Here is a 25456-nt window from a genome sequence, read left to right on the forward strand (position 1 = left end):
CAGACTAAAAATGAGCAATCACAGAAAGTGAGAGCAACTGAGAGTTCTCAGGAATCATGGAATGGTTTGGGTTGGAAAGGACCTTGAAAATCATCCAGTTCCATGGGCAGGGACACCTTCTACTATTCCAGGATGCTCCAAATCCAACCTTGGCCCTGGGCACTGCCAGGGATCCAGGGGCAGCCACAGCTGCTCTGGGAATTCCATCCCACCCTCCTAGGGAGGGATTTCTCCCTATTATCTGATCTGAACTTGTAAAATTTTCAGTTTGAAGCCATTCCCTGTGTCCTGTCCCTCCATTCCCTGTGTCTGTCCCTCCATTCCCTGTGTCCTGTCCCTCCATTCCCTGTGTCTGTCCCTCCATTCCCTGTGTCTGTCCCTCCATTCCCTGTGTCCTGTCCCTCCATTCCCTGTGTCCTGTCCCTCCATTCCCTGTGTCTGTCCCTCCATTCCCTGTGTCTGTCCCTCCAGCCCTTGGGAATTGTCTCTCTCCATGTTTCCTGCAGCTCCTTCAGGCCCTGCAAGGCCACACTGAGCTCAGCCAAAGCTTCTCCTGTGCAGGTGAACAATCCCAGCTGTGCCAGCCTTTCCTGCCAGCAGAGCTGCTCCATCCTCAGGAATCTCTCCCTTACCTGAACAGCCACCATCCTGGTGTGAGGATTGCTCATCACCCCGGCTTTATTTCCTCTTTTATTCTTCTTTATTTCTTCTTTTCCCTTTTTAGCACCCTCATTTCCCTCTGGAGCACTTGGCAGAGCAGGATCCTGCTCATCCCTGCTCTCCAGGCTGGCACCAGGCACAAACCCCTCAGGACTGCATTTTCCAAGTGGAATTGCTGATTTCTGGTTATCCTGATGAGCTGCAGGATCAGCACAAATGAAAGCAGGCAATATTCCATACTGATAACCCCAGGAGCTCTGAGGCAAAAACAAAGCTGGGCCTGCAGGCTCAAAGGTGTTCAGCACATCCCCAGGAAATGGAGCTGCCATGGAATCTTCATTTTCCAGAGGATTATTGCCAGGGAAGGAGCAGGGCAGGTATGGTGGAGTTGGATAATCTGCTGACACAGGGTAGGACTGAGGTGTGAACTCCTTGGCATAGGGATTCAAGGGCAGCTTGCAGTGGGATGGATCCCCAGGTTGATCATTTCCTTTTTTATTCCCAGCTTCATTTCTTGGATTGCCTTCCAGCAGGACCAGGTGTTTCCTGAGTGCCACCAGCTCTCCCAACATGACAAAACTCTGGGATTTCAGCAGGAAAGGCTCCAGCCCTCCTGCACCCTCCACCACCCTCCGGGTCTCCTCAGGGAAATTCTCATATTCCCCCACCAATAATTTATTATTTATTTCCAGAGGGCCATGTTCCTCCAAGATTTGAGAGAAATAACTTAAAAAAAAAAAAAAAAAAAAGAGAGTTGTTAGAATTAATTGAAGTTTTTAAATGTATTTCATAAATATTTAATCCCTTCTTTCCCAGGCACCAGGATCTCAATTGACACAAAAAATAATGAAGTAAAATCTAACCCCCTGTAGTAGTTTAGATTTGTTGATTTTAATCAACAGATTAATTTAAATAAATACTTATTAAATACTTAAATAAACACTTCTTTTTTGTTGAGATAGAACTAGGAGTAAAAGTAAAGCAGGCCTAAAACTTCAGGGGTGTATGGAAAAATTTTATAAACAACATAAAGAAGCAATAAATTTAAAATAAAATATTTAGACCATCCTTTCCTCCCCTCTCCTACACCTTTTTTTGAACATACAGAAACACTTCAGTCAGTTGCTAACTTAAATAATGTAAATTAAATAAATAATAAACATATAGAAGCACTTCAGTCAGTTACTAAATTAAATAAATAATAAACATATAGAAGCACTTCAGTCAGTTGCTAACTTAAATAATCTAAATTAAATAAATGATAAATAGATAGAAACACTTCAGTCAGTTGCTAACTTAAATAATCTAAATTAAATAAATAATAAACATATAGAAGCACTTCAGTCAGTTGTTAACTTAAATAAATAATAAACATATAGAAGCACTTCAGTCAGTTGCTAACTTAAATAATGTAAATTAAATAAATAATAAACATATAGAAGCACTTCAGTCAGTTGTTAACTTAAATAAATAATAAACATATAGAAACACTTCAGTCAGTTGCTAACTTAAATTTTTTTGCTTCAGCTGCTGAGTAAAGGAATTTATACTCACTCATATAAATTCTCAGAGATTGGATCTGAATTATTATTATTATTATTATTTGGATAATTGTTACTATTGGAATCATTATAAAAAGCTTCAAATTCCTCCAGCTGATCCCGGAGATATTCTGGGATTACAAAGGGTTCATTGGGAAAATCTCTGTACCTTCAAAAATCAGAAAAAAGAAAATAAAGTTATTAAAGAATTTTTAAAGAATTTTTTTAAAGAATTCTTCTGCAATTTGGAGTTGGGGGCAATAAAAACAGAATCAAATACTCACAAATTATTTTCTTCTATAAATATCTTCTCTTCTTCTCGTGGTGCTGTACTAACTCCACTGGATAATACTAAAATAGACTGATTAAAAACAGATTTCTTTCAGTTTTTATTTCACAAAAGCTCATGGAAAATAATCAAATGCAAAGAGCAGGAGTCACTTATTTTACACTGAATTTTGTTCTCTAAATTCATGAACTGCAAAATTTCCAGGTAAAATTATCAGTGCTAAGGCACAGCAAGGAAATTCTTAATTTAAAATCATTAATTTCTTCTTCAGAACTTATTTGGGAAAAAGAAATTGGGATATTCAGCCCCAAATCCCTCTTTTTACTGATTTCATTGAAATTTAATCAAACTTTCTTTTAAATTTGAGGCTGCAACAAATTTACCATCAGCAGGAATATCACCCCTAATTCCACAATTCCTCTGGTTATTATTGTTTATACCACTACAGACATTTTAATTGTCCTCATTTTTATCTTCTAATAATTTAGAAATACACAAATAAATGCACCTAAGTCAGTATAGTAAATCCTGAGGAAAAATCTGAAGTTTATTCTCTGAAATTCTAGAAAAATGATAAAAAGGTGAAGGCATGAGGATGGATCTGAGCAAAATCCTCCAAAAAGCAGCAGAAAATTCAGGCAGAATAATATTAAAATAAAATCAATACAATTATTAATAATTTATAACATTCCTGAGCATGAAATGGAATTTTTGTACTGATTTCCCATCTTCCCACTTGGAAAATTCAAATCACATTAAACAATAATTCAAAGTTACTGACCTTTGAATCTTTCAAATTCTTCTTCCTGTTTTTGTTTTTAACTTTGATTTCATTATTCTGAAACAGAAAATAAAATGAAGGCACAGGTTTGGAAAATGTTGCTTCAGTTTTCCAAGGAATACAAAGATGAAGGAACTGAAATCTGAATTAATTCTTTAGCAGGATTGGAGTTACACATGAATAGAAAAATTACAGGTTAGTTCAGGCTGTGACACTGAAATCAAAGTTTTATTGTGCTGGTTTTTATTTCATTCCTGGATTTTCCCAATTCATGAAATGAAAAAGCAAAAAAAAATTCTGCATTTTATTTAGGTGTACATTTAGAAATCTGAATTTTATGAAAGTGCACATTTAAAATTCTGCATTTTATTGATGTGCACATAAAAAAAATTGCATTTTATTAATGTGCACATTAAAAAGTGCATTTTATTAGTATGCACATTTAAAATTCTTTAATTTAAAAATGCACACATTTAAAATTCTGCATTTAATTAACATTAATTAACTCTACAGCTTTATTCTGTATCCAAAGTAAATCTTGGATTGGTAAAGGCAAATTTAGCTGCAGACAAGAACTTCACATGAGGGGGCCTCAAACACAGAATTAACTGAAACAGAAAATCCTTTTCTGCCATTTGGGATGGATTTTAATGATGACACCAATCAGAAAATGATTCAGAATGAGGCACACTTGAAAAAATATTATTTAATAATTTAAGGGAGATCAAAAAGGAGATTAAATCTCCAGTAAGTCTGAATATTGCAAATTATTTCCTTTTCCAAAATAGCAAAAAGTTCTTTTTGAGCTGAGGCCAAACAGAAATCAAGTTCACTTACTGATAAATTCTCATTTCCCTGCTTCTTTAATATAATGGTTGGGTCATCTGTTGAAAAGATAAAAGTCATGGTGATTGATGGAAATGGGAATATTTCATTTAATTTACAATTTAACTGTGAAATCACAGGAATTATTGTCCTAATCCTTTATCCAACACCATCAAAGCAGCTCCAAATCTGCAGAACTTGAACGTTCAAAACTGTGCAATAAAAATGAAATTTTACTGGGAATGTTTGATGCCTTTGCTTACTCACCCATTTTATCAAAGAATTCATCTAAAGCTTGATGCAGGCCTGGAAAATGTTCTCTGTTTTCTTCTAAAAGCCAAATAAAACAACGGGATTTCTCTAGGGGAGGGGTGAGGAAATAATCACAAATTTCTTGCTTTTCACCATCAGCTGCCACATAATCAAATTTACTGCCATATTTCTGGTTCCACAGTGGGGTTAAAATAGAAAAATCAAGCTCTTGCAGAACTTGGCCATATTGAAGGAGAAAGTTTTTTGTAGCTGTCAGACCTGAAAAAGATGGAAAAAAAATCTCAATAGTTCATTCCAGCTTTCAATTTTTAGTGTGATATTCCTCTTCAAATGGGGGAGCTGGGTCTAGAAATTAAATGTACAGATGATATGAGAGGCTTTGTGTCTCAAAATGCAAACAAAAAATGAGGAGTGGGGTTAATAGAAATTCCACCCTCACCAGTTTGTATAATAATAACAAGATTTGGATCTATGAATCCTTGGAAGGATAGGGATGGGATAGAGCAAAATGAAAAAACCCAAACCTCTAAATTTCACTTGTTTAAAATTATAAACCCAACAGGAAACTTCAGAGCACCGAGATGAAATAATTTCCAAGATTAGAGGCAAACCTCACCATTGTTTAGCCTCCAAAATCAGATTGTTGTTACAAATATCAGCATTTAAACCCGCTTTGGAATTTTAAGACAATTTAAAAATGGTTCCATTTTCTGTTTCCTCCATGAGCCAAAGCCCTGCAGAGCTCCTGGCTCACCCAGGCTGTGTTTGGGATGATGTGACATCAATGTGTGTTCTGTCCCCATGTGGGGCAGTGCCCCTGATCTCCTGGCACATATTCTCTGCTCATGGGCCATCTTTAAACCAGCTGGGCAATCATCTTTATCTTCCCACAGCCCATCCTCCCTCCAGGAGATATCTCCTCTTCATGGCCACTGAGTCCCAGGGCATGGCTGAGAAAATTCCATCATCCCACTGGGAGATGCTCCAGCCAGGGCAGGAGCCAAGCCTTTCCTACCCAGAGAAAAACTGACATTTGGACACCAAGGAACCTTCTTCCCACTGCATTCCAGAGGAAAACCAGAGCCTTGCACATCATCCCTGGAGCTTCAGAGGAAACTGCACCTTCTCCAGGAGCACTGCTCCAGCTGAGCCACATCTGCCCCTGCAGGAGGATGCAGCACCATGGAATGGGACTGTGCCACCACCCTGACTGACTGACTGTGCCAGCTTGGATTCTGACTCTGGCAGGGTTGGGATTGTTCTGTGTAATGCTGCATTTCTGTTTGAATTGTCCTAGGAAAGAACTGTTATTCCTAATTCCCATCTCTTTGCCTGAGAGCCCCTTAATTTCAAAATCTGGAGGGAGGGGGTTTACATTCTCCATTTCAAAGAGAAGTTTCTGCAATTCTTGGCAGACACCTGCCCTTCCAACCAGGACACTCTCAAAAACAGGGAAAGCACAAAGAGGGAAAGTTTCATTTTGCTGTTTCCAAGGAAGAACAGTGGGAAGCAGAGACCTGCTGCTGCACAGAACCCACCCAGGTTATCCAGGTGCTGCAGCCACTTGTGCACTTTGGGATCCACCTCTCCCAGCTGGCTCAGCACGTGCAGGAACCCCCTGCTCTGCACTCTGCATTTCTCCTGCAGTAAGGAGCTGATGAGCTGCTCCAGCACCTCCTGGGAAGTGCCATTAATTTGGGAATAAGAGGTGAAATCATCCTGTCTGATCACACCCCAAGCCAGTAATTCCTTCAATAATTTGGCAGTGTCAGGGACAGCAGCTTTGATCTGCTGGGAATTCCTCTGGATGTGCTGCAGCACCTGGTCCCCAGCATATAAATCCTGGCCATAACCTGGAAAATAAAACATATGGGATTAAAAAAAAGCACAAAACGAGCAAGATTTCATGTCCTTACCACCATTCAAACCAATTTAAAAGCACAGAGAATTTGGATTTAGTGGTGTTTCTAATTACAAAATCACAGGATTTAAATACTTCTTTTTTCCATGTATCCTGAGCACTGTGAATTTGATCCACCATTGATTTAATTTTTTTTTTTAAGAAACAAACACCTTGCTCAGATTTTTGGATGAAGTCACAGTGTCACAGTGACCTGCAGTGGCTCCAAGGGCCACAAGTAAAGATGAGCCAGAGCAAAGGAGAGCCAAGATTCAAAACAAAATAAACAGGAAACAGATCAAAGTGATTTAACAAACCCACAAGGATTTGTACATTTTCTCAAATTTGTAAATTACCTAATTTTCAGGATATGCCATTGAACAGGGAACAGGCACCCAGAGAAACCCAAATATGGGATAAAAAAAAATACACCCAAAGTATTTAACAGGTAATCTTAGGAAATTGTAAGTTAATTCTATCCCATATTGATAATACAGACAAAAATAATAAACTTTCCAACATTCCCCTTTTTTCTTTGCCCTGAGAAGCTGCAGGGGAAGTTCCCAGCTCTGGAATATGGAGCAGCCAACATCCAGCAAGGCAAAATCTGAAGTTTTAAATGCCTACAAAGTCACAGACTGAAATGTTTTTATTTCCCCCAATCATGTGAAATGTACTTTTCAAATCACTGCAGGTAAGAGTTCAGACTGTCTTTATTTGAGGTGGTTTTTTTTCCCCCCCTCTAACAGGGTCCCAAGGTGCTTTTCCTGAATTTTCCCATTTTCTATTTTCCCATTTTCCCTTTTCAATGGGTTCACTCAGAATTTGAGACTTTCCCCTCTTCAGGCTGATTCTGCAGGAACCAGCCAAGGAATAAAAAAAAAAATAAAATAAATCAAAGTTTTCTACAAGGAATTAAACCACACAGTAATTAAACCACACAGTAACATCCCCCAGCTGTTTGGACAATAAAAACAGAAGGGAAATTCAATTTGTCTTAAGTAAAAATGCAAATTTTTCACAGGGGGATGATGTTCAGTGTTAGGATTCTGCTGTGACTGAAGTGGGGATAATTCAAAATGCTGATTCCATTACTTTGTGAGAACTCAGAATCCCAGAAAAAGTGAGGATGGAAAACTCCTGCAGGAGCAGAAAACCCAAACTTTGATCCCAGAGCTCCGAGTGCCACCTCCTTCCTTGGACACCCCCAGGGATGGGGGACTCCAAACCTCCCATTCCATGGAGAAATCAACCCAAAAAACCAAAAATAAAATAATCCCCATTTCCACCTACCCCTGTGCTGGCTGTACTGGGATTCCTCATGCCCCTCCTGCTTCTCCTCAGTTTTTTTCCTGGCACAATTCCGAGCCTCTTCCCGCGCTCGTTTCCGCCGCAGTTTTTTTTCTATTTTCATTTTTATTTTCCTAAGGCTGCAAAAAGCAATTCAGCAGCGAGGCAAACATGAATTGAGGGGAAAATATCACACTTAAAAGTGCACAGGGAATAAAAGTGGTCTTCATTTAGAAGCAGAGACCACAAAAGTTCATAAAAACATCGATGTGCTCAAGGTGTAACAACTTTGAATCCCATTAAAAATATCTAAATTAGGATTGGCTTCAATTCTTAATTTATAACTCAGTGTTTTCAACCAAATATTAATATTTTATTCCTTTCCTTTCTAAAAAAATCTGTTTTGTTTGTCCCCTCAGCTTGATTCCTCATTATTTAAAGGTTACTTGACCAAAAAATTGCAACCTTAATTATGTCAAAGGTCTGGGTGTCACTAACTACAGCAGCATAAAATACATTTTAATTTACACTTCCTAAACATTCACACAAAATAAATTCTGTGGAACAATTTAAATGCTTGTGCTATTGGATTATAATGGATTCCACATGATGTCTTTGGTTTATCAGGCAAAGGGCAAGCATAACTTTCCAAAATTTTTGTAAAAAGGCATGAAAATCCCTCCAGTTTTGCTCTAAATTAATTCAAACAGGAAAATCTTACCTTGAACATTTCTGTTTTATACAGGCCCTTGGTGGCTCGTTGGGTTTGGGGATTTTTTGTTCAAACTACCAAAACAAGGGATAAGACAGGAATTAAATTTGGGTTATGACACAAGAAACCCCACAATCATTCCTGCTTCTCTCAGGCCAATATTGCCCTGGGGAGAATTCTCCATTTTCCTGGGGAGTTATTCCTGAAGGATTCTTGAATTTATTGAATTCCAGTCCCCATCCATGACAATCTGACCAACACTACAAGGCAATCCCAGCTCCACTAGAACAGGAAATCAATATTCCTAAATAATCCTCACATTCTGCACTGAAGGCATCACAATTTTATTTGCAGTTACACTCTCATCTTCACTTTATCCCCCTTAATCTTCTAATTAATTTTATATAAAATATGACCATACTTACTTCACATTTTATCAGCCCAGAAGAACTGAAAATTACTATTTTTGAAATAAGGCCTTTACAATCAGGAGTAAAACACATTTCCTTAAGGAAATCCTGCAGGAGAAAAGGACACACACACCAAAGGCATTGAAATCCACACACCATTCATGTCCTGACACAAATTAATTTCTTAATTTCAGGTGATCAAAGCAATTAAAGGAAGCACAGTCCTAAACTCTTCTTGGATGCTGACTGAGAGTTGACTTGGGAAGGGCTGAAAATCAAAAATCATGGCAAATCTGTGGCACCTTTTATTTTTTTACCCCCTCTTCCAACTTCACACCCAAGAGAACTTTTAGTTCTTTATTTCCCTTCATTTTATCCTGGCTGCTGAATTCTGTGGAATTCCTTTACACATCTCAGTGCTCACAAAAAATTAAAAATTCCAGTCTGGCAAAGTCCTCACCTTATCATTTTTATCACTGTAGCTTGTTGTTTTCAGCTTTTTCCAGCAGCTGATGTGGAACTCCACTCTGCACTGCTGACAGCAAATAACACGTATAAAACCCTAAAAATGGCAAAAAAATGGAACAACTTTCAATAAAATCACAACAAAAAGCTGTGCTCAGCTTAGCAGATGATAAAGGGGCAGAAAATATGTCAAGTTTTAATTTTCAAACTTTTCTCAGCTGAAAATTTACCTTAAAGTCAGGGTCTGTAAAATATATTTGGATTTTGGAGTAGCCATGGCACTGCTGGTATCGACAAACAGCATCTGGCTCTGGAGGGAATTTACATTCCTCAATATAATTCCTTAAAGCCATCTGGAAAACACAGAATTATCAGACAAAACTGAACAAAAAGACAGGAAAATATTCAAACTCCAGGGGACTGCAGTGAAACACATCCCTGTTGGAAAAGCAGGGGCTAATCCCAAAAAAAACCCAATTATTTTCTAGTGAAAGCCAGGGAAGATTGGCCTTTTATGGCCAAAATATTCCAGGGATTGCTTGAAGTGTTGGCAGCTGATTGCTCACAGCTTCACACACACACACACACAAAAAAATAATAATAAAAATGCAGGTTTATCCTGAGCCAGTGTCCCACATCCTGACCCATTCCAAAGGGTTTTATCATTGTTCAAATGATACAACAGATAATGAGGCAAAAAAAAAAAAACAAATTAAAAAAAAAAAAAGAGTTTTGTGGTCATTTCTGAAGAAGGGAGTGTTAAACACATCACCACAGGAGGATTATCTGCAGGTGCTTTTATGGGAATCAGGGCTAAAAACCCAAATCTGACTCCCACATGGACATGTTTTAATATCTTTTTAATTACATAACTATATATTAATTATTAAACCCATATTGTTCTATTGTATACACTGACCTTACCCAAGCATGAACTGTAATTTTCATCAGGTCCCCCAAACATCCTTTCACTTGTTACTATTACATTGTTTCTCATGATTCTTATTACAATTAAGCAATAATTATATTCAATTACCAAACAATCTCATCATTTATCACATGATGATTATGCAGGTGCAAGTTTCATGTTATCCAATAAAGATAAAACTCCACATTTGTTCCCAGGTCCACCAGACCCAAACTTTTTTTCACCTCCTGAATCTACTGCACACAATTCTCATTATTTTAGAAATATTTTAACCCTATGCTGTCACCAGGATAATTCCTGAGGGAAAAACAGAGTGAATGTGGAAATGTGAAATCAGGGCAGGGCTGGAATTGAGTAAATCAGTAAATCAGTAAAACACCACCAAGAACAGAGCCCTGACAAACCCTGGCAGAAATTTGGATTATCCACAGGTCCAATATTATGGATTTTTGTATCCACATTGTCTAGGAGGAATCCTCAGTTGGTTTTTGGTAGGGAAAAAAAACAGAAATGCTGATTCTACCACAGACTCTGCAGGTCTGGGGAGTTTGGCCAAGATCATCCAGTGAAAAACCTCCCAAGTGCTGCTGTGCCAAAAATGTGTCTGTGCACAGCAGCTCCTGGTACCAGATTTTACCAGTCCAACTGGGAATTTTATCACAGAAATCCCAATGTTTTAATCAGGAATTACATGGTCAAAAATCTCCTGTTTTAGTTTCAAATTTTCAACTTCCCAAAAAAAATCATTTTTGCCGACTCAGATTTTTAACAGGTTCTCCCCAGAATTCTGTTGTGTGTTCACACCTGGAAGTTTGGGAGCATTCAGGGAAGAGAATCAAACATTATCCCAAAATTTGGGGCTGGAAAAGAGCTCCAAGATCTGACCTGTGATAATTTTGTCACTGAGTGTCACACCCAGGCCCTGCTTGGACACCTCTGACAAAAATGACAAAAATGGGAAAAAAAGGGAGAATGGAAAAAAACAAAAGGGAACAAAAAAGGGGAAAAAAAAGGGGAAAAAATGGGGGGAAAAAAAAGGGGGGAAAAAGGGGGGAAAAAGGGGGGAAAACAGGGGGAAAAACGGGGGGAAAAAAGGGGGAAAAAAGGAGAAAAAAAAGGGGGGAAAAAGGGGGAAAAAAAAGGGGGAAAAAAAAGGGGGAAAAAAGGGGGGGAAAAAAGGGGAAAAAAGGGGGGGGGAAAAAAGGGGGGAGGGGGGGAAAAAAAGGGGGGGAAAAAAGGGGGGGAAAAAGGGGGGAAAAGGGGGGAAAAAAGGGGGGAAAAAAAAGGGGGGGAAAAAGGGGGGGAAAAAGGGGAAAAAGGGGGGAAAAAAGGGGGGGAAAAAAAGGGGGGAAAAAAAAGGGGGGAAAAAAGGGGGGGGGAAAAGGGGGGGAAAAAAAAGGGGGGGAAAAAGGGGGGGAAAAAGGGGGGGAAAAAGGGGGGAAAAAAGGGGGGAAAAAGGGGGGGGGAAAAAAGGGGGGAAAAAAAGGGGGGGAAAAAAAGGGGGGAAAAAAAGGGGGGAAAAAAGGGGGGGAAAAAAAGGGGGAAAAAAAGGGGGGAAAAAGGGGGGGAAAAAGGGGGAAAAAGGGGGAAAAAAAGGGGGAAAAAAGGGGGAAAAAAAGGGGGGAAAAAAAAGGGGGGAAAAAAGGGGGAAAAAAGGGGGAAAAAAAGGGGGAAAAAAAGGGGGGAAAAAAAGGGGGGAAAAAAAGGGGGGGAAAAAAGGGGGGGAAAACGGGGGGAAAAAAAGGGGGGGAAAAAAAAAGGGGGAAAAAGGGGGAAAAAAAAGGGGGGGGAAAAAGGGGGAAAAAAAGGGGGGAAAAAAGGGGGGGAAAAAAAGGGGGGAAAAAAGGGGGAAAAAAAGGGGGGAAAAAAAAGGGGGGGAAAAAAGGGGGAAAAAGGGGGGAAAAAAAGGGGGGAAAAAAAGGGGGGGAAAAAAAGGGGGGGGAAAAAGGGGGGGAAAAAAGGGGGGGAAAAAAAGGGGGGGAAAAAAAAGGGGGGAAAAAAAGGGGGAAAAAAAGGGGGGAAAAAAAGGGGGGGAAAAAAAAGGGGGGAAAAAAGGGGGAAAAAAGGGGGAAAAAAGGGGGGAAAAAGGGGAAAAAAAAGGGGGGAAAAAAGGGGGGGAAAAAAGGGGGGGAAAAAAAAAAAAGGGGGGGAAAAAAGGTTGGGAAAAAGGGGGAGAAAAAGGGTGTAGAAAGGGGGAAAAAAAGGGGGGAAAAAAGGGGGAAAACGGGGGGAAAAACGGGGTAAGGGGAAAAGGGGGGAAAAAAAGGGGGGAAAAAGGGGGGAAAAAGGGGGGAAAAAGGGGGGAAAAAGGGGGGAAAAAAGGGGGGAAAAAAGGGGGGAAAAAAGGGGGGAAAAAAGGGGGGAAAAAAGGGGGAAAAAAGGGGGGAAAAAGGGGGGAAAAGGGGAAAAAAAGGGGGGAAAAAAGGGGGAAAAAAGGGGGGGAAAAAAGGGGGAAAAAAGGGGGAAAAAAGGGGGAAAAAAAAGGGGGAAAAAAGGGGGGAAAAAAGGGGGGAAAAAAAGGGGGAAAAAAGGGGGGAAAAAAAGGGGGGAAAAAGGGGGAAAAAAAAGGGGGAAAAAAAAGGGGGAAAAAAGGGGGAAAAAATGGGGGGGAAAAAAAGGGGGAAAAAAGAAGGGGAAAAAGAAGGGAAAAAGGGGAGGAAAAAGGGGGAAAAAAGGGGGGAAAAAGGGGGGAAAAAGGGGGGAAAAAAGGGGGGAAAAGGGTGGGAACAAAGGGGGGAAACAAGGGGGGAAAACAAGGGGGGAAAACAAGGGGGGAAAAAAAGGGGGGAAAAAGGGGGGAAAAAGGGGGAAAAAAGGGGGGAAAAAAAGGGGGGAAAAAAGGGGGAAAAAAAGGGGGAAAAAATGGGGGGAAAAAATGGGGGAAAAAAATGGGGGAAAAAATGGGGGGAAAAAAAGGGGGGAAAAAAGGGGGGAAAAAGGGGGGGAAAAAAGGGGGGAAAAAAGGGGGGAAAAAAGGGGGGAAAAAAGGGGGAAAAAAGGGGGAAAAAAGGGGGAAAAAGGGGGAAAAAAAGGGAGGAAAAAAAAGGGGGAAAAAAAGGGGAAAAAAGGGGGAAAAAAGGGGGAAAAAAGGGGGGAAAAAGGGGGAAAAAATGAGGGAAAAAAGGGGGAAAAGGGGGGAAAGAAAAGAAAAAAAAAAGAAAAAAAAAAGGAAAAAAAAAAAAAAAAAAAAAAGGAAAAAAAAAAAAAAGAAAAAAAAAAAAAAAAGGGAAAAAAAAAGGGAAAAAAAAAGGGGAAAAAAAAAATAAAGGGAAAAATGATAAGATGGAAAATGATTAAACATGGAAACAATGACCAAATGGAAAGCTGCCACACCTGGTGAGCTGACACAATGCCTGATCTCCAACCCCCTGGCCTGCACAAATTCCCATTGTGTCGAAGAAGGAGAACTGGAATTTCAGCTCAGTGTCCTGCCAGAGCCCTCAGAGCCTGACACAACCCCTGCCCTGCTGCTCCACCCCTTCCTTCAGCCCCCCCCCTCCTGGGCAGGACCATTTTACCATTTTCTGTTGTTTTTTGTTTTTTTCTAAGCACACCTGTAAATTCTCCATTTGTGTCTCCTCCACGACTTGGGTTGTTCCAGGCCACGTTAAAACTCCAGGGACAATATTGAAATCAATCATCAGCTTTGCTCTCAAAAACTGGTCCAGGGCATGAAGAAACCTGGGGTTTGGAACAGGAGAAACAACATTTAGAGCTCCCTAAAGCTCCCACCAGGGGTGACTGAGGATGGGGGATGAGTGTGTGAATTTTGGAGATCAGACAGCCCAGGTGGGAGGGATGGGGGATGCAGGGTGAGGACACAGGACTCTCTCTGCTGCCTGGATTTGGCTTTTCCCTGAGCTCAGAGAGTGGGAATGGCTCTGCCTGGCTGCCCACTGAGCTCTCACCTGTGCAGGGAATTTTCTGGGGCTCAGCACTGCCAAGGAAATGAGCCACAGCAATGGGATCCCTGCATTCCATCCTGGAAGGTGGGATGAATTCCCTCTGAGCATCCTCCACCTCCTGGTGCTTTTAGCCTGCCCACAGGAGGAGGGGAGAAGGTTTGCTAGCAAAACTTCTTTATTTGGCATTATTTTGGCACACTAAGGGTGGGCAGGGAGGTGGGGATCATTCCCAATCCCAGCTGGAGCCAACAAGGATGGGGTCAGCCACAGCTCTGGCTCCTCAAGGACAGCAGGATAAAAGGAAAAGCATCCTGTACAAAACTCCTTTTTCACCCTGTGAGGAGCAGGGGGAAAAACCTTCCCCAGCCCCCATCCCTGTGGGCAGCTCAGAGGGAGCAGAGTCAGGAATGAGGGAGTGAATTCCAGCCTGGGATAAAGGAGAGGAGGAGAAAAGTGATTTTAGTTGTTTGACTTGTCCCACTCTCCAGTGGGTTTTCTATTCTCTACTGGGTTTCCCACTCACCACTTCTATTTTAATGAGGAATAAAAGTTATTTTTCCTCACACTGAGTGCTCTCCCTGTCTTTACCTCCACCCTGGAGCTTTTCCATGGAATTTCTCCCTTTTCCCACAGAGGAGCAGCTGGATCAGGAGCTCCCACCACCAGCCTTTAGGGGGGATTTGGATCCCACAGAGCACCAGGGATACCCCAAAATCCCTGCCACAGCTCCTGCCCCATGGCAGCTGGGATCCCAGGAGGGAGAAACTCCACCAGGAATTCCTGCATGGGTGGGAACAGCTGCAGCTCTTTGCTCTCACTCTGCTCCTTGTCCTGTCCCTGCATTTCAGCCTCTCCCTCTGGAACACATCCCTGTCTGTCTGCTCCAGGGAATCTGTGACTCACTCAGCCTTATCTCACCCCAAGGTCACTCCCCAGGGATGAGATAAAGTCACATTTCTTTAGGTTGCATTCTCCCCCAGAACAAAGAGGTTTTGTTCTTTTGCCTCTGAGCTCTCCCCCATGCAGGGCCCTGTGATCCCTGAATCCCAAATATTCCCCCCAATCTGCTCCTCAGCAGGACAAACTCCCACTTGTATTAAACCCACTGTCTTAAACCCACTGCATTAAATTAATTGTATTAAACCCACTGCATTAAACCCATTGCATTAAATTAATTGTATTAAACCCATTGCATTAAATTAATTCTATTAAACCCATTGCATTAAATTAATTGTATTAAACCCACTGCATTAAACCCATTGCATTAAATTAATTGTATTAAATCCACTGCATTAAATTCATTGTATTAAACCCATTGCATTAAATTCATTCTATTAAACCCATTGCATTAAATTAATTCTATTAAACCCATTGCATTAAATTAATTGTATTAAACCCATTGCATTAAATTCACTGTATTAAATCCACTGCATTAAATTAATTGTATTAAACCCATTGCATTAAATTCACTGTATTAAATCCACTGCATTAAATTAATTGTATTAAACCCATTGCATTAAATTCACTGTATTAAACCCATTGCATTAAATTAATTGTATTAAACCCACTGCATTAAATTAATTGTATTAAATCCACTGCATTAAACCCACTGCATTAAATTCATTCTATTAAACCCATTGCATTAAACCCATTGTATTAAACCCACTGCATTAAATTAATTGTATTAAATCCATTGCATTAAATCCATTGCATTAAATCCATTGCATTAAACCCATCTGATGAATGAATTTAACAATTAACACAGCAAAATTAAAGCTCCCCCACCATGCACAGTTCCTCAAATAAAAAGATTTTTCCCAACAAACTCTGCAATTTTCCATCAGACCAACCTGTTTTGCCTGAGGTAAACCTTTCCAATTCCATAGTGTGCCAAACAAGAACAACTTTCTTCTGGATATTCCTCTATTATTCTCTTAAATTGATGTTCAGCCTTTGCCAATGCCTTCAAAAGAAACATGAGACACAAATAGATGGAGTTTTGCCAGAATATTTCCACTTTTCCTGGTTTTTTTTCTTTTCCCTTTAGAGTGGGTCAGTGAGTCCTACTCCTTGATCAGCCTTAGGAACAGTAAATGGAATTACACACCCTTGTGATCATAGGCAAAACTTCCCTTTTTTTAAATAAAAACAATTTATTCTGTAAACATGGACCTGCTGTAAAATAAAGGATAAGTGACTGAGCTCATATATTTTTTAATCCATTCTAAGACACTGAATATTATCAAACACTGCAAGAAAAAACACCCAAAAAACCCAAATCCAGTTCTGGTTTGGCATTTTCCACAACCCAAAGCAATTCCTGGCTCTTTTTTAGGAGCAGAAATAAAAATTATTGACTGTAATTTCCTAATACTTAGGTGCTCACTTGAAGGCTTACAAAGAAATTTTATTTGATAGTCTAATTCATTAAAAAAATCAAAGATTTAATCCCAAATATTCAATTGTACAATTCCAAAATGTATTCTGAGATTTCCTCCCCCCCTCAATCTTCTCAATTAGGAAAGCACAAAAAATGAATGGGAAACTGCCTGAGCCAGAAATTGGAATTAAGGTAGTATTTAAATATAAAATAAATAAAAATAAGTATGTAAATAAATGAAAATTACAAATAAATTCATACCCTACCTCAGGATGTCCAATTCCCAGGAGGGCACTGGCATGTCCATAGAGGAATATAACATAATTAATATTAAGAATATTCACATAGTTCTAAAAAAAAAAAAAAAATTTTAAAAAAAAAAGTCAAATTATAGTGACAGCACAACAAAAACATGGTAAAAATGCTGTAAATTAATTAAGGGAAATCCAGGGTGACCTTAATTTGGAATTTCACAGAATTTGCTATCACAATCCATTTTACCCTTCATTCTTAAGAATCAAGGTTCATCTGACAATCACAGCAAAGACCTTGAAGATCATCAAGCCCAAATAACAACAAGGTTTTTATAAAAAAAAAAAAAAACAGAATTTTTGATCCAAATATTTGGTATTACTCTTCTAAGAATCTCAGTTTGGACTATTTTTGGAAATAAATGCAGGTGTGTGTGTGGAATACACCCAAAATATTTGGCTCTGCAGCCAACAATTCCATCAAATAATGATGATTTTGGGGGGGAAAAAGAGGATTGGCACAGGATGGTGGAGGCTGAACCCTCCAACAATGACACAAAAAAGGGAATTTTGCTCATTTTACTGAATATCCTGAGTTGTAGAGGATGCTGAGGAGCTGGGAAAAGGCTCTTTCAGCCACGTGGCACTGCTGCTCCAGCAGGGACCTGCAGCCATCCTGAGCCAGGACCTTCACCTCCTCTGGCAGGGAGCTGAAATCCACCTGGAATGTGCAGGGAAAGTCACTCAATCCTCAAGAAAAATGGATTTTCCTCACTTGTAAAATTTTTTTTTTTTTTTAATGTTAGTAATAGTAATGAAAATATGAATAATATAAATATAAAAGCAAATGTAAAAACAAATAAATATAAATGTATAAAGAGAAAAGTGGGTAAAGAGAAAAATGGATAAAGAGAAAAATGGATAGAGAAAAATGGATAAAGAGAAAAATGGATAAAGAGAGAGAAAAATGGATAAAGAAAGAAAAATGGATAAAGAAAGAGAAAAATGGATAAAGAAAGAGAAATGGATAAAGAGAGAGAAAAATGGATAAAGAGAGAGAAAAATGGATAAAGAAAGAGAAAAATGGATAAAGAGAGAGAAATGGATAAAGAAAGAGAAATGGATAAAGAAAGAGAAAAATGGATAAAGAGAGAGAAAAATGGATAAAGAAAGAGAAAAATGGATAAAGAGAGAGAAATGGATAAAGAGAGATGTGTATAAAGAAATGTAATGTATAAAGAAATGTATAAATTAAACACAAACACAAATACAAATATAAGCACAAATACAAATTAAAAATAATTATATTTTGGCAAATCTTTTGACACTGCACCCAAATCACACCCTGTGCTGCTCTTGGGTTGGTTTTTTCCCCACCCTTTCCTTTTCTCACAATTTGCAGAACTTTTGGTCCTGCAGCCAACACAATGATCAGGGTTGTTATGGGGGAAGGAAGGAAGGGGAAAAGGGTGTTGAATGTATAAATTTGAATTTCTGGGGTTATAAAAAATGGTTTTTTCTCAGGGTTTACCGTGACTTCTGGAGCATTCAAGGCTTTCAGCAGAGGTAAGAAAAAAGGTTTTGTGACTGTCCACCAAGGCTGCACCACCCTCCAGCCCCAGGGATTTCACATCTGCACCAAAATCCCCCTGGAAGATGTAAAAAGACAGTAAGATTAAAAGAAAATAACTTTTTTTTTTTTCATTTTTCTTTGGGGTTTTTTTTGGGTTTTTTTTTTGTTTTCAAAAGCAAAATTGTTCCACCACAATTTCACTTTCCAAGCAGCAAACTGTATAAAACTCCTGGATTGCATTTTCATGGAGCTGCTAATCTCTGAAAAATCTAGTTTTTATTCTAAATTTCTCTCCAGAAAGCTGCAACTTCAGTCCAAGCATCATTTCTAATTCTTCTTCCATATAAAAAACCCAAAAAGCACAACCCAGACTTCTGCTTTTTCTCACTTTTTGTATCCAAATGTTTTTGGAACAGTTGAGAATTGTTTCCTTCTGCAACACTTTGTGTCCAGCTCAGCTCCTGCTGGAAGAACTTCAGAGTTCATTATTTTATTCTGGTTTTTGTTATTATGTTATATTAAAATTATATTTTGTATTCACTATTGATACTTCCTGAAATCTGCAGGAATTTCCAGCAGTGACACTGTAAATAATGAAGATTTATTTTCATTTCTGAAAACTCCTGCCCCATGCAGTTATAGAAGAGAATAAATGATATTAATTTCCTGGTTAAGTGACATGACATAGAGCAGATTAAATTAATGAAAATGTTCAACACCAGCAATGAATTAGCAAAAAGAAAAAAAGATATTTTATATAAAATAAGAGGTCTTAGTGCAGATAGAATCTGTATCCTCTCCTAAATTCATTTTTGTCCTGTGAGATATTTAATCAGATTTTTGGTATCTGCATTCCCCAATTGACAGGGATGAAAGAATTAATTATGTGCATTCCCATAAATTCAGGAATTTCTTGGAGAAGGATCATTTCCCCTCAATGTTTGAATTTCATATTGTTTCCAACAAAACTTGGCCATTCCACAAAATTGGTTATTTCAAATGCATCCAACACTGGAAAACATTTAGACAAAAATTTAAATTCCTGAATGATCTACAGCAGGAGAAGGAAACCAGAAGAAAAGGACAGAATAAAACAATTTAAATCAGTGTAACCACAGAATTTCTGCCTCTGATCAAAGCCAAGCAGAGCACAGAGAATTAAATTTTTAGAATTAACCAAATTTTGGTGAAATGTTCCTAAAAAAAAAAAAAAAAAAGACAAATCCCTTCCAATTCAAGGCTGAATTTCCATTACCTGTGGCACAGCAGAGAAACCTTTATCCTCCATGGCTTTAGACTCCTTTAAATCCACATGATTCCTAAAAAAAAAACAGGCACCAAGGGTTTATAAATGTGCTTTAAATCTATTTATTCCCAATCCATTGTGGTTTACACAGCAGAGAAGAAATTTTGGAGCTGGTTCAGCTTCTTTAAAGAGGATTTGTTCCATAAGAAATGAAATAAAATGAAATAAATTTCCTTTCCTTGGAGTGAAAGGAAAAAGAAATTACTGATAATTCAGTTAAATGATCTCTCCTGTGGCAAAATTTCAATTTTCCTACACTGGCATTAAAAAAAAAATCTGGGAGAACAACAGGATTGCACTGAAATAAATGGTGATGAAAAGAAATTTGGGCTTCTGGTCACACTTAGGACTGGGAATAATCAGGTTTCTTAAAGGTTTGGGCTCTTCTGAACCTTGAAAAAAATTGTTTTTAATAGAAATTTCTCGATTTCCATGTAAAAAACTCGTTTTGCTGCACTCTCATCCTGAACACAACCAAAAATCTCTGCAGCAATGGAAATAATGAATTATTTCCTCTGATAAACTCGGATTGAAGTGGAAACATAAATATAAATATAAATAACATAAAACATAAATAAAACATAAATAAAAATAAACATAAATAAAATATAAATGAAAAATATAAATAACATAAATATAAATAACATAATTCATCAAATCTACAGTTTTACCTCAATTAATTGAATTTTTGGCCCCATTCCCATTTCCACCCCTGGCCTTAAAATCAGATTTTTGATGGTGCTTCAAGTGAAAATTGGAGCCAACAAACAACTGAAGGACTCCAAGGAAAATTCTTTCCTAATATAAAACTCACAAAACCAAAATTCATCTTTTTTCTGAGCTCAGGGAGTGTCAGAGGAGTTTGAAAAAGTTCTTTGGTGCAAGTTGGCCTTGGAAAGGAGGCAAAGTGAGTTACAATTATTGTTGTAACTTTATTGATGTAACAATTGAAATAAAAGTCCTATCATCCCTCTGCTTTAACAGCAAATATTCAAATTATGCCTTTATTTATTAAAATTCAGGTAGATACTCAGTTTTCAAGTAATAACTGAGGAAAAAATGGAATTTTGGGGACTTTATCCATTATCAGGATGTAAAAAATTACACAAAACCTTTAGTAAAGAGCAAGCAGCAAATCCAAGTTGTGTTGATCTCACATAAAAGAACTCAAAATAATAATAATAGATTTTAAAATAAATTGTATTTCTTACCTCATCTTTTCATAGTCACTAGTTTTGGTTTTGGGCTTTCGTTTGTTTTGCTGATTTTGGTCTGTAAAGAGGAAAAGGATTTTAAGTGAAATTATCCTTATCTACAATAGGCAAACAAAAAAATGCACTTGGAACTCACATTTGGCTGTAGAAATTGCAGATATTAAAAAGTGACAAGGTCAAAACTAACACAATCAAAAGGTGTTAATACCACAAATCTGATTTTAGTTTTGTTTAACTGGAAATTGGATTAATAAAATCCTAAAAGGGAAAGATTTCAAACAAATGGAAGAATTTTTAAATGCTGTAAGATATGACCTGACTTCAAATTTGTGATTATTAAAGTTGTCTACAGGCTAAAAAAAAAAAAAAAAAATCAGTCTGTCCTATAAAAGCAGAGTTGATAATATTATACATGTATTTCCAATTATTATCATTATTAATAATAGCAATTATTTATTAATGCTATTATATTTTAGTACTGTGTATTAGAATACATACATTATATTCCAGGTTATATATGATAAAATAATATTATGCATTATTTTGTATTAAAATAGTTTGGTTTGGTTTTTTTTTTGGTTATACTTTTAGTGACCAATCAGAATTTTCAAAGGGAATAACAGATCCTTAGAGGAGTCCAAGTTTCTCTGGAAAAAAATTATGAGGATGAATTTTTTTTTTCTTCAAAACCACTGAGTTAGAGTGAAGCTCAAGCCCTGTCAATCTCAAATGTAAATAAATGTAAATGTAAATAAAGGATGACAAAAACAAGCAAAGATTTATCACTTTTAACTCCCAAATTTCACAAAGACTTCACAAAAAGTTTAATCAGAACATCAGAGATCCAACCCTGCTGTAGAACAGGACTGGGGAAACAATTCCTGAGCAACAAAGGAGGAGAAAATGTGTTTTATTGTTTAATTGTGATGGACAAACCCAGGAATTCCTGCCATTAACTGCAAAATCACCTTTTTTTATTGGACACACCCACAGGAAAAACAACCTGGATTGCAACTTTTGGGTTATTGCTATGCTCAAGAGCAGAAAATCAAATTTGGAAGTAGAAGGAAGAGTTACATATATATCTAACTAACTAACTAACTAACTAAATAAATAAATATTCGTGTTATATATGAAATTTTAGTGCTTAAAAATGATCCTCAGAGTATCTGAAACACAAAATACTGAAAGGCTGTGGAAAAATCCAGCCCTGAGAGTTGTCCCTGCAGCAAGGGAGGTGTCCAGAACATTCCTCACTTCAATCCTGCCCAGGGGCACTATTGCTCATTAACAGCTCCTTAATGAGCCCAAATTAAAGAGTCACTAGGAGTGGACAAGCTCAGAATTATTTCAGGGACCTTTCCTTGAGTGGGTGGCTGCTGGAGCACTGAAAACCAGAAATTCCTGTGGATAGAGGAACTGAAATGATCAGAAAATCAGAATTCTTCTGGAACTCCTCCAGCACATCATCCTTTAACCATCCCAACTCTTGAGAAATTTCACTTTTTCTTCATTTCATGTGTTGTTCTCCTTTAAGGAATCAATGTAACTCACAACAAAACCTCAGTGAAGAGAAAAGAAACCATCTCACCACTGAAGGAAGAAATCCATCACCATTATTTTTGCACTGGAGGATCCAATTTCAAAAGCCATTCAACAAAAATTACTGCAGAAACAATTCCCATAGAAACAACTCCTCCCCTACAACACCCAGCTTCAAAATGCAGCTTCCAGATGAAATAAAAAAAAAGCTTTAAAATAAAGGTAACAAGCAAATCCAGCTGATTTGCAGCTAGAATACTTAAGGAAATGTATTAATTCCAAAGAAAACATCATTTACTTACCCCACAAACACTTTAAAATATCAGAAGTAGTGTTACTTTTCCTAACACTTTCCATTAGGAGTGACCAAAGATATTTAATAAAAATATACACAAGCTCAAAAAAACAATACATGACGACCAAAAATAGAAAGTAGTAGGAAAAATAAATCAAAAAGGCCAATAACTTTACAATAATAAAATGTAGCATTAAGTTCTTTTCCATTAAACTCCTGCAAGTTTAGTGAACAAAGGCAAAGAGGAAAAAAAAAAAGACTTTTCCTCCCTACCCACAACAAACTGGGGCCAGCCAGTCACTGGGAGCCTCCTCCTCCCTTCAAATCAAATATTTTGCTCTCTACAAAAGAAGGGGGAGGAGAAAGGGAGAACAGAAAGTGAAAATAAAGCAGAAACACGGGACAAACACGAGTTTGCTGAAATTCAACCCATTTCTTTGGCCAAGAATTGGCCAGCATGATTCCCTTTTCTTCCCTCAATTCCTCCAAAATTCTGCCACCCTGCCCCTTCTCCAGCCCCACTGTGATAAATGTGATTTGTGCTAATTAAACTGTAACTATATCAGCAAAACTGTAATCATATCCATAGAAAATAATTGTTACAATTAAAAAAAAAAAAAAAAGTGAGACAAAGCAGCTGGAATCCTCCAGATGTTAGGGGGGAGTAGTAGGAGGATGTAGGTTTGATAAGCAGCATCTAGAAATAAAAAGTTTTGACCTTGGAATGGGCCAAATTGGGATAATTCCAGGCATGAAACTTGAATAATGTTTTATTGTGAAACATTTGCTTGATTCCCTAACCCCAAGCTTAGTGTGCAGGGGCACACAGGGAACACAAGACCCAGAAATGACCCCCAAAAATATCAGAGACCCCTGATTGCTGGTGGAGCATGAGAAACACAATATTAGTGATGGAGAGTTCAGGAATAGAAACCAGGAGGAGCTTTCCAGAAGATTCTGCATTAATATGTATCAGCATTTAGTGTGTAAATGGGATTTTTGGTTGGATTATTTGGTGCATGAGGGTTTTGCTTATGCTTCATACAAACCTCAATTATACTGAATTACCACTGCTAAATTTTCTATATGCTCAAATACCTGTATATAATATACTTGGATTGTATTAATTTATATACAAGTGTTGCTATTAATAAAAAAAAATAAATTGCTGCTAAGTTTAATCTTGTTGTTTGATAAACTAGACAAATAGAACATTTTTAACACCATGTTCATCCCCTTTTTTTTCCTCAATTCCTCCAAAATTCATTCACCTTCCCCCTTCTCCATCCCCCCTGTGCTTCCCACCCTGCCAGGGAAGAATTTCTAATTTAATGCCCAATTTCATCCTGTCTGACAGACACCATGGAAAAAGGAAATTCTCAGTCCCTCTGAAGTTGGGGGATAAGAACTGAGAGCCCAACTTGCAAAGGAGATAAAAGAACATCAGAGAGACACAGAAGATGCTGAACACAGCTGGAAACTGGGGGGCACAGATAATACAGAGAGGCTGGGGCAAAATTACATCACAGGAAACAGCAGCACACACCCAAAGGGGAGCTCAAGGAAAGGAAATTCAAAATTTTTTGGGGTGGACTGAGTGACTACAAGCCCAAAAAACCCTCCAGGGCCATGAAAGGACCTCCAGGAAGAGGTGGATGCATGGAAATGAATTCCAGGAAAAGGGGTGCCAGGGTTTCAGGGTGGGCTCAGCACTGGGGATAGGGAATGGATGCTTTTCAATCCTTCAGATTGGGCTGGAAAATTGGGGTTTGGCTGGTCCCACTCCTACAGCTCAAGGCCATTCCCTTTGTCCTACCCCTGCTCCAGATCCTCTCCAGCTCTCCTGGAGCCCTCCAGGCACTGGGAGGGATTGAGGGTCTCCCTGGAGCCTTCTCTTCTCCAGGCTAAAAAATAATCATTATTAAACTACTGCTTGAACAAACTCAATTATCCACAATTGTGAGAGAGACAGTAACTACTGACTGGTGATCAGAACCCAAATTTCTGGGAGCTACATGTGCTCACACACCATTTCTAGGAAGGCAGTAATTCTTTAACATTTTTTCATTAAACATCCCACAGATAAACTTGACATTTCTACTTGATTCAATCTTCTTCCCTGTCAGCCAGACTTGATCCAATCTTTTTGTAATCTTCAAAGCTCTGTTTGCTCTTGCCAAGGCATCTTGGTTATCAAACTGATATGCTAATTAAATCCACGGTAATCTGTCTTAGCTTCCACACTCAAGTATCAGTTATTACCTCTTATATTGTGTAATAAATTGATTAAAATCCCTTTCTCTAATCATTATCTCCATCAGCCAAAATACAGGATTTATTTGACCTGTATCAATTTTTGGAGTGTGTAAAACAGTTCCCTCAGAGAGGGAGAAGAATGCAGAGATTGAATTAAAGCCTTCAGAGAAATCAAAATATATTAAACCACACAGACATGACATAAAAGTGTGAGCTTTAGTTTTAAGTAAGTAGAAATATTAAGTCACATAGATATTAAGCAGAAGTCAGTTTTAATTAAGAATATGTTTTAAGTGCCTTAAGAGAGTAAAAAGAATCTAATATAAAGTTCAAACCTGGTTAAAGTTCAGAAACTTAGCCCTAGACATAATAAAAACACAGTAAGAATATTGTTTGCCTTTCCTAGATAGAACAGACAGAACATTTATGTGACTAGATAAGAGCTCTATGACTAAGTTATGTGTAAGAATCAACACCACTTCTGTATTTTAAAACTAGGATTCTAAAAGGTGAAGCAGGAATGTTTTAGGTTTGTGTTTTAAGCTCATTGGAGTGATGCCTTGGATTTCAGCTTTTCTATTTTTCAGATTCTCTGCTGCTTCAGTAACTCTGAAACTCCATGTGAGGTGTTAGTGAGTTCTACTCACAGGGTGGTTGGAC

General features: G+C 38.2%; 1 protein-coding gene across 1 annotated transcript in view; it reads right to left on the reverse strand.

Annotated features, from left to right (window-relative positions):
* TTC3 (tetratricopeptide repeat domain 3) overlaps positions 1-25456 on the reverse strand; it is a 50596-nt gene that overhangs the window by 9389 nt on the left and 15751 nt on the right. The window contains 20 exon segments of the mRNA XM_079298219.1: positions 633-1386; positions 2215-2370; positions 2486-2562; positions 3272-3328; positions 4109-4155; positions 4364-4627; positions 5908-6222; positions 7563-7699; positions 8281-8345; positions 8697-8789; positions 9142-9243; positions 9377-9499; positions 13629-13755; positions 15830-15942; positions 16626-16709; positions 17194-17331; positions 18142-18201; positions 18203-18259; positions 19439-19502; positions 20701-20761. Coding sequence (XP_079154345.1) covers positions 633-1386; positions 2215-2370; positions 2486-2562; positions 3272-3328; positions 4109-4155; positions 4364-4627; positions 5908-6222; positions 7563-7699; positions 8281-8345; positions 8697-8789; positions 9142-9243; positions 9377-9499; positions 13629-13755; positions 15830-15942; positions 16626-16709; positions 17194-17331; positions 18142-18201; positions 18203-18259; positions 19439-19502; positions 20701-20761 — 2894 coding nt within the window.

Source organism: Erithacus rubecula, assembly GCF_903797595.1.
Source record: "Erithacus rubecula genome assembly, chromosome: 1".
Classification (NCBI taxonomy): domain Eukaryota; kingdom Metazoa; phylum Chordata; class Aves; order Passeriformes; family Muscicapidae; genus Erithacus; species Erithacus rubecula.